The sequence below is a fragment of the Hipposideros armiger genome, unplaced genomic scaffold (assembly GCF_001890085.2).
Source record: "Hipposideros armiger isolate ML-2016 unplaced genomic scaffold, ASM189008v1 scaffold_64, whole genome shotgun sequence".
In the NCBI taxonomy this organism is placed as follows: Eukaryota; Metazoa; Chordata; class Mammalia; order Chiroptera; family Hipposideridae; genus Hipposideros; species Hipposideros armiger.
This window is the reverse complement of record NW_017731414.1, coordinates 2,575,275-2,584,430: the sequence shown is the minus strand read 5'-3', so window position 1 is coordinate 2,584,430 and position 9,156 is coordinate 2,575,275. Positions and strand designations below refer to the sequence as shown.

Here is a 9,156-nt window from a genome sequence, read left to right as displayed (position 1 = left end):
TTAGCTGTGCCAAGGACCCTAGGGTGCTGGTGTAACGACCCCGCGACGCGGGAGAGCTCGTGCTGCGGGGCCCGGCTGCGGCCGAGGAATCGTTTCCTCTTCTCCCAGATGGGGCGTGGCCGCCTGGAGCCCGTCGGGTCGCCCGGGTCCTTGCACTAAAGGACCTCGTGTTGACCTTCCCTCTGAGGCTTTGCGCAGGGCATTCAAACTCCCGAGACAGCCGGTTCACCGAGCTAAGCCCCCTTTTCTGTTTTCTCCCCGTTGGGGGCTCTGCGGGCAGCTCAGGGCTCCACATGGTCAGGGCTGGGTACAAGAAGTTGGTAACATGGCTGTTCCTTGTATTTGGAACTCGCAAAGAGCCGCCCTAATCCCAGGCACGGATTCCGCTCCCCAGTGGCGGTTGGGACCCCTTGCTAGTGCCCTTTCATCGGGAACTGGACCATTCAGAGCGATGATGAGTCACAAAGCCCTAGGGCCTTGGGGGACCCCAGCGGGGCGGGGTCCGGTGGGGCCCACCCCGAGGCGGGGTGACGCCCGCGGTCACTTCACAAGGCAGAAATTGTTACCTGGGTAATAAAAGGCACCGCGGCGGTGGGGCCCCGGGAGTGGGCACATGGGGGTGCGGGGGTGCAGGTGCCAAGCGCCATGGGTTAGGCCCGAGATCGGAGTCCGGCCGCCCCCCGACAGCAGCCGTCTCCTGCTCCCCGCGCGCCCCAGGCGCCACCATGTCGGGCGACAAACTCCTGAGCGAACTCGGCTATAAGCTGGGTCGCACAATAGGTGAGGGCAGTTACTCCAAAGTGAAGGTGGCCACGTCCAAGAAGTACAAAGGCACAGTGGCCATCAAGGTGGTGGACCGGCGGCGCGCGCCGCCCGACTTCGTCAACAAGTTCCTCCCGCGTGAGCTATCTATCCTTCGGGGCGTGCGGCACCCGCACATTGTGCACGTCTTCGAGTTCATTGAGGTGTGCAACGGGAAGCTGTACATCGTGATGGAGGCGGCCGCCACTGATCTGCTGCAGGCTGTGCAGCGCAGCGGGCACATCCCTGGGGGGCAGGCGCGCGACCTCTTTGCACAGATCGCTGGCGCTGTGCGCTACCTGCATGACCACCACCTGGTGCACCGCGACCTCAAGTGCGAAAACGTGCTCCTGAGCCCAGACGAGCGCCGCGTCAAGCTCACGGACTTCGGCTTTGGCCGCCAGGCACACGGCTACCCAGACCTGAGCACCACTTACTGCGGTTCGGCTGCCTACGCATCGCCCGAGGTACTCCTGGGCATCCCCTACGACCCCAAGAAGTATGACGTGTGGAGCTTGGGCGTCGTGCTCTACGTCATGGTCACCGGGTGCATGCCCTTCGACGACTCAGACATTGCCGGCCTGCCCCGGCGCCAGAAGCGCGGCGTTCTCTACCCCGAAGGCCTCGAGCTGTCCGAGCGCTGCAAGGCCCTGATTGCCGAGTTGCTACAGTTCAGCCCATCGGCCAGGCCCTCGGCTGGCCAGGTAGCGCGCAACAGCTGGCTGCGGTCGGGGGACTCCGGCTAAAAGCGCACGCGCGAGAGGCGCGCTTCAAGAGTCCCGCGAAGCCGCCGCGCGCCACTGCGCATGCGTTCTTTCCCCTTTCCCTCTTCCTCGACTGCGGTGCCCCGCAGTCTCCCCAGTTTGGAATCTAGTTCCTCCACAATCCAGAGAGCAGGAGGGCGCATGCGCATTCTCGATTCCCTTCAAGAAGGCCCCGGGAGGGGCTGGACGAGGGGGAAAGGAAAGCATTGCGTCTGCGAGGAATGAGCGACCGCTGCCCGGCGGGCGGCTGCTACCTACGTGGAGGAGCTGCTGGCGAGGGCACGCGCGCAGAGAGTATCCGTTGCCAGTCTGCCACGCTTGCAGCTGGGGGATGGCGCGCTCCGGGTGCTGCCCCCTTTGTAATTTGCAATAAACTCGCTCTTCCTCGCACCTGGCTCTAGCGATGGCCCCTTTTTACTGAACAAGGGGGAGAGGGGTTCGCTCCCTGGGGAAAGCAGGTGCGGGCGCCCCATTTTAGAGAAAAACTTGTTAGGGTTCTTGCTCCAGTTCTCAAAAGTGAGTTGGGAGGTTTCAAACTCGGACCTTTTGGGTCCCCCAGCCTGGGCAGAGTCGAGGGGGCTTTAAGGTTGTCCCCTGGGGTCGTGATGGTCCCGGGAATGGAGATGCTGGTCGGGGGAGCAAGGACCCAGCACCCTTCTCATGTTTAAAGATGGAATGGAGTGGGGCTGGGGCTGTCTCCACAACTGAGCGTTTACAGGTGAGGAAATTGAGGCCCACACAGATTTCACCTGCTCAAGAGCACAGCTGCGATTTGAACCCAGATATGGCTGAAGTGGGGTATGGAGGTGGTGGAAACTCTCCTTAGTGAGGACCCCTTCCTTGGTGAGGGTAAATGGCTAGGGAGAGTCAAGGCTGAGGTGTGAGTCTACCCAGCAAGCTGGTTAGTTCAGTCCCTTCTTTCCATTCATGCATTTATTGAACGCCTGCTCTGCCAAGCTCTGGGACTCAACAAAGACGCTTAGATCCATCCCTGCCCTCAGGGAGGAGGCAAGTGAAAAGTCAAGTAAAAAAAGAATTGCGTGGGAATTAAAAAAATTTTTTAAGTTACCTTGTGCTATATGTCGGGTGGGGGTTGACCCACGAGGGATTGAAGCAGATATCTGAGCTGAACCCTGAAGGAATCAGCCACTGGAAACAGCAGAAAGTGTTCCATGAGTTCCCAAACAGGATGGAGCTGGCAGTGTTTTAGAAATGCCAGCAAATTCCTGTGGCTGGAATGGAGAGGTGAAGAGGTAAAGGGGTATGTCTGTAGAGGGGACCCCATAGGGTCTGGGGGAGATTGGGGTTGTTTTGCTACGTTACTGGTATGGGAAACGTCTCCCTAAGCCTTAATCCTATCTGCCTCCATCTGAGGCCCATGACCAGTCTCTAAAAGAGGCTGGTCAGGACCAGCCAAATGGCACAGTTGGTTAGGAGTTGGCTTGGGATGCCAGCTCTGAGCAGCAGGGCCCCAGTTCGGATCCCACATACAAGGGCCAGTGACGCTGCACCCTCTACAGCTAAGATGGTGAACAAACAACAGCTCGACCTGGAGCTGGGCTGCCATGAGTTGCCAGTGTAGTAGGTTGCAATGGGGCTGGCCAGCAGCGGGTGTGAGCTTTCATGAGCTGCTGTGAGCGGCCAGCCAATGGCCGGCAAGCGACTGCCTCACCCAGAAAGTGTGTAATGATAATACCAACATGGGCCAGTGAAGCAACATCCTCCACAACTAGACTGAAGAACAAAAGGACAGCAACTTGTCTGTTCCCCTTNAATACCAACATGGGCCAGTGAAGCAACATCCTCCACAACTAGACTGAAGAACAAAAGGACAGCAACTTGTCTGTTCCCCTTCCCTGACTCCCCAATAAAAATCTTAAAAAAAAAAAAAAAAGAGGCTGGTCAGTGAGTCTGATCATGCCCCACCCCTGCTCACTTACCATCCATAGCTCTTCAGGTGCCCTGGGGATTAAGTGCCAGCTCTCCCCTCATCCTCTTCAAATAGGCTATGGCCCCTCATTTTGCAGATGAAACTGAGGCTAAAAGAGGGGTAGTACCTTACCTCCAATTCTGGTTGGTTCACCTCTTAAGACAGAAAAACCAACCCTTCTGGTTTACACTGAAAGGGTGCATCTCCTGACCTGGACCATACTTCAGGCTCTGCACCTGGAAAATGGGAGTAGGAACCCATCCTTGGGGTTGTTGGGAAGGGCTGTGGCTCAAGCCTCAAGGCTCCCACCACTGCACTCATAATAAAACCCACATTCTCATCCCTGTTCCCTGTGGTCCAGCCACACTGCCTTTCTTGTCCTCGACCTGCCAGGCTTGGGCACACCTCTGAGACTTCAATGGCTGTTCCCACTCCCAGCAACACTTTCCCCTCTTCATTCAAGACATGGCTAAAAGGTCACCTACTCCATCATTCTGTTCCCTCTTGGCCTTTCTCACCGCTATGTTCCCAATGCCTGGGGTATGGCACACGCCTTTTTCTGTCCCTCACTGATGAATCTGTATGAGCAGTGGGCCAAGGTATCCTCTCACCCCATAGCCACAGAGCCATGGCTTCGTTCAGAGGGAACAAGGTGTCAGGGACCAGGGCGAGCATCCCATTTGTTAGCTGGAGGACTGAGGCTCACCCCTTGTCCATTGAGGAGCCTGTGGCTGACCCAGCAGACTCACTTGAAGGTTGAGTGCAGAGCCAAGAAAGCAACCTGTAAGTGTGCTTCTCGCAGTGAGTGTTGCAGCTTGAGGCACCAGTCAGGATGTGTTACAGGTAGACCAGCACAGGTTTGGGTTTAATTTGTCATCAGCTCTGTGCCTGCCCAGGGAAACCAAGCTGGCTGTTGGGGAAGGCAGTTAGCCAGCGCCCCCACCCACCTCCCCTCGGAGTCGGGGACATCTCAACAACAAAAGAACCAGCAAGAAAATAAAAGCACCTAGGAAAATAGTGGTTAACATTACCAAGGTGATCACATTATAAAATTTGAAACTGTGTCAACAACGGAAAACAAATTTTCACCAGTAATTGAATATTTCAGGGCCTGGCTGGGTGGCTCCATCTGTACTTAGAACCCACACCTGTAATACCCTGTCCTGCAGCAGAGACACCCAGTGTGGAGCTAAGCCTGAAATGCACTTGGGAAATACCCACCACGCCAGGCTGGAAGCTGGAAAGGAGCTAAGAGCCAGCCCAAGGAAAAACCCATTGGACTCTCACCACATCCCCCCAGGCCAGAATGCACGTTTTGGTGGAGATGGAGGCCTGGAGGTGAGGACACGGGGCCCAGTTGTGGAGGACTCCCTCCCCATGGGAAGAGAAGTTTGAAAGAAGCCCAAGCAGCAGAGTCTCATCCTTTGCTCCCGTTAACAAAGGGTCACCCTGCTGCACCTTCCAGCCTCCAACCTTCCCCAAAGCTGGGATGAAATAATGCAGGGAAATCAGGGCTGAAGGGACAAAAGAAAAATACAGCCAACACATAGTCCATTTTTTTATTGTCCTTCAGGTTCTAAAACTTCCTCATGACACCATGTATAGCCATTGATTCCAGCCTGTTTATTGGAACCATCTATTCTGGTTTGGTGGTCAACTTTTTCTTTGTACATTATCAAAGATTTAGCCACAATAAATACAAGTGATCCCTCCCTCCCTCAAAAAAAATCCACCTCCCAAATATCCTGCACTAGTGTAACTGTTTATTACACTTTCTTTGTTAAGAATTATAAAACTTTAGCTGTCATTTAAAAAAAGCGTAGTCCAAATTCTTTAGGCAAAGTATGTGCAGCATAAGTCGGCATCAAAAAAACCAAAAACCCTATGGCAATGCAGCAAGGACCACCTTTTCCATTATTTACACCCCTGTGATGAGAATGTTTATTGTTTCTATTACTTAGACAGAAAACTCCTCTCCGTCTCTCCATCCACAGGAGAGTGACTTGGGGACACACAGCAGGGTTATACTCAGTCGCTTCTCATTCCCTCTGCACTAGGGTGAACTTTTTGCTTCACAGTCTTGAGGACAGGACCAGAGGCCCCTTGGAGAAGGGCCATTCTCGGCCTGGTTCAAAGGTGTGGGCCCTGACGTCACAGTTGGCATACTGGGGACCAGAGTCCCCATGACATGGGCAGGACAGCCAAAGCCATGGGCGGCTCCGAAGGGGACATGCGTAATACCTGCACATGCACTCGGCCATTTCAAGTATGCTCCCCCATCAAAACCGGAGAAATAATTTTGTGAACCATCGCACCCCAGCCACAGAGCAGCTGACATTTTAAAGTTTCCAGTTGCTGTCAGGGGTTCATGTCAGATAACTAGAGACTGTTATATTTGTCATTTGGGCCTGGGGGCTTCCACATTCTCACTGCTCCTGGGAACCAGGTCTTCTTAGCTCTGAAGCTCCTGTGGGGGGAGACCAGGACTTCACTGTGGCCAATTCTGAGGGGGTGAGCTTTGTTGTTGGGAGAACACCTTTAATGGTAACCTCCATTCCTACTCTATTCAAACCCCACACCCAGAGAGGTATTTAATACCTTTCCTATAGCATCTTCAAGTTCAGTGCACAACTACCCATTTGGGGCTTATCATTGAAGTTACATTGCAAAGAGGGAAAATGAAGAAAAAGGGGGATAGGACTTTTGAGACAGTAGAATGAACTGAAGATGAAAGCCTCGCATATTCTTGTCTCCTTTTAAAAAGGCTGTTTCCGTCACAGTAAATTGTCCCTGATGGGAATGTGCCCGGGGATGCTGGGCTAAAGAAGGGAGAGCCAGGGCCTAGCTGTCCTATCCTCTCTCTGCCCCAGACAGTCCGGCCAGGCGAGATGAGGTGAGGAGAGGTGGTTCCTGAGTGTAGTGATGAGCCAGGTCCTGATGGGGATGGGAGCCAATGTGGGCCCTCAAGTCACAGACCCAGTCATCTCTGGCTGGGGCACACCAACCACCCCTCCAGTGCAGAGGTGACCTTTGGCCCGGACCCCTGATTCAGTTACTGCATAGAACTGAAGTCTGTTTGGCAGAAGTGGCCAGCCAAGTTCTTGTTGTTTGAGGATTTGGAGTCTGGCCCATGTCACTGAACAGAGAGGGCTAACAGCTTAGGGTAGTATAAGACAGGTATTTATTTGCCAGGCACACAGAAAAAATGCGAGCAATAGAAACGCTTGCATACTCTTGATTTTTTGGTGTAAAAACACACCCTGTCCCCCCACTCCTGAATGTCAATTTCCCTCTTTCCCCCCAAATCCCTGGATCTGGTCATGAAAGCAACCCTTCCCTCCTTCAGCCCACCTACCCAAAACAAAAATCAATGAGAACTTTGGGTTTTACACAACAAAAACTTAGAACACTTTGTAAAACTACGTCTTCTAACCTAAGTCTTCTACAGCAAGTCAAAAATGTTTTCTAAACACTGATATTCACACAACATGAGAGAGGGGGTTAAATGAGCCTTTATTAGAATGTTGAAGCAGTATGTTCGAAGAAGGCGGCCCTACAAAATAAGGATTTTAAATTAAGTCCCTAACTTAATTTGGACAGGAAAACCAGGGCTGGAGCTGAAGTGGGGAGCGGCGTACTTGTTTCCATGTTGACACACATGTACGCATGGGACACCCTCACACCTGCATGGAACTGGCCACGTGCACAGCACATACAGGACAACTTCTGCCTTTCCTCATGGAACTGATTTTTAAGGAGTGGGAGAAACCAAAATGAAACACAACTAAGAGCAGACCTGATCCTTTGTAAGACATTTCTGTAGACTCTAAAAAGGGTTAAAAAAAAAAAAAAGTCTGAAGGCAAACGCTGGCAGCATGGCCCTGCTTTAAGGGAAGATTCTAAACTAGACCCAAACGGAAACCCTGAAGTCTGTGGAGGGCAGGGGCGCCTTCCCACCTGACACAAGCCAGGGCAGCTTGGGATGTTGTCCATCAAAATAAGTAGGAAAAGAAAGGAAAAAAATTTAATAAAATAAACCACAACAACAAAAAAAAACCACAACAGCCTGCCCCTCCAACTTCCCGCTCAGGCTCTGGATATTGCTGCTGATTCTCTCCTCCCTCCTCCATAAGCAGCAGTGTGGCTTCCAGGATCCTGGGTGCTCTGGCTGGGTCTGAGTTACAGTTTGTTCTTCTGCTAAGTGTGGGAGGTCCGGGGTCTCTGGGAAAAGCAGCAGCACAAGCCTTCCGCTGGAGTGGGCGAGAGCTGGTGGGTCGGTCATCAGCCCACCCTCTGGGGCATGGGGGCTGTGCTTGGCAGGAACCTCTGGGTCTGCACGGTTTACTTTAAACTCCATCATCGTGAGGTGATTAAAAAAAAAAATCTGTCAACCTAGAGATTGCCGTGAAGGAAGGCAGTCAAAAATTGGGAGGCTAAGACGGGAAAAAGCAAAAACAAAACAGAATGCTCCGCTCGACTTCAGAAGCCCTGGGCACCAGTCTTGCCTGAGTGTCACAGTATCCAGGCTGCCTGTGCGCCTTGTGGAAGCTGAAGGAGAGGGTGGGAGCACAACCAGCTCCCGAAGTCCGCTTTTCTGCTGGTGTTGGGCAAACTAAAGGCAAGGAAAGGAGGAAAGCCCATGGGAAAGGTCCCCCAGTGATAATCCTCGTCCACCTGTGAAGCGGCCCCCCAGCCGCGACGAGACTTTGCAGCGATGAGACTCTGCAGCCAAGAACGGAGCTCTTGCTTCCGCAGTGTGGCCGACGCTTGCTCGCTCTCTCGGGAAGCAGGGTGTCTTCCCGAGTGGAGGGTAGTGGGCCAGGTGGGAGGGAGGAGGGAGCCTATTCTCCACTGGGCCCGGCTCACACTATTTCCACGTGGCCGACTGGGGGATGGAGCGTGGCGGGATCATGTCCAGGAGGTACTCCCGCTGGCGGTCCACAGCCGAGGAGGTCTTGTGCACCGCTAAGCCTGGGCTGACAAACGCAAGGGCCCCGCCTGCAACAGAACAGAGTGACATGCCCCGATGACCCCAGTCAGGGGGAGGCTCTGGGGAGGACCTCAGTGAGGCCAACCGAATGTGGGAGGCAAAAATCCCAGTCTCAGAGCCGAAGAGATTTTAAGAAATAACTCAAGTGCCTTTACAATGTTCCCAGCCTGTGCCGTGGTAATAGGGATTCCATCAGCTACCCAAAAGCTCTGTGAACTGAGGTGTTCCACTGCAGTGCTGTTTAGAACAGTGAAAAATCACGAACAGCTGAACTGTGCAACTAGGAGATCAATATGACAGAATACTACCATGTTTCCCCGAAAATAAGACCAGGTCTTATATTAATTTTTGCTCGAAAAGATGCATTTTATTCATTTATTCATGTACAAAAATCTACCTTTATTCAAATACCGGCATGTCTGGCTGACGATTGTAATGGGCTTATTTTGGGGAAGGGCTTATATTATGAGCACTCTGAAAATCATGCTAGGGCTTACTTTCCAGTTAGGTCTTATTTTAGGGGAAACACGGTATGCAGCTATTAAAAATGATAGGGTAGGGCCGGCCGAGTGGCGTGATGGTTAAGAGCTGGCTTGGGACGTCAGAGGGCCCCGGTTCGGATCCCACATATGAGGGCCAGTGACACTGCCCTCCACAGCTAAGATGCTGAA

At 53.0% G+C, this 9,156-nt stretch overlaps 2 protein-coding genes across 6 annotated transcripts in view; one reads left to right on the top strand and one right to left on the bottom strand.

Moving 5' to 3' along the window:
- Positions 1-47: 47 nt before the first annotated feature.
- On the top strand, positions 48-1,944 carry TSSK6 (testis specific serine kinase 6). The gene has a single exon (XM_019642055.1). It carries the CDS (start codon positions 726-728, stop codon positions 1,545-1,547), a length of 822 nt encoding a protein of 273 aa, XP_019497600.1. The 5' UTR covers positions 48-725; the 3' UTR covers positions 1,548-1,944.
- Positions 1,945-6,659: 4,715 nt separating this feature from the next.
- GATAD2A (GATA zinc finger domain containing 2A) overlaps positions 6,660-9,156 on the bottom strand; it is a 100,194-nt gene continuing 97,697 nt past the window's right edge. For all 5 annotated transcript variants that reach the window (XM_019641987.1, XM_019641982.1, XM_019641985.1 and 2 more), the window contains one exon: positions 6,660-8,493. In XM_019641987.1, coding sequence (XP_019497532.1) covers positions 8,363-8,493 — 131 coding nt within the window. In that variant the 3' untranslated portion in view covers positions 6,660-8,362. The remainder of the gene's footprint in view (positions 8,494-9,156) is intronic.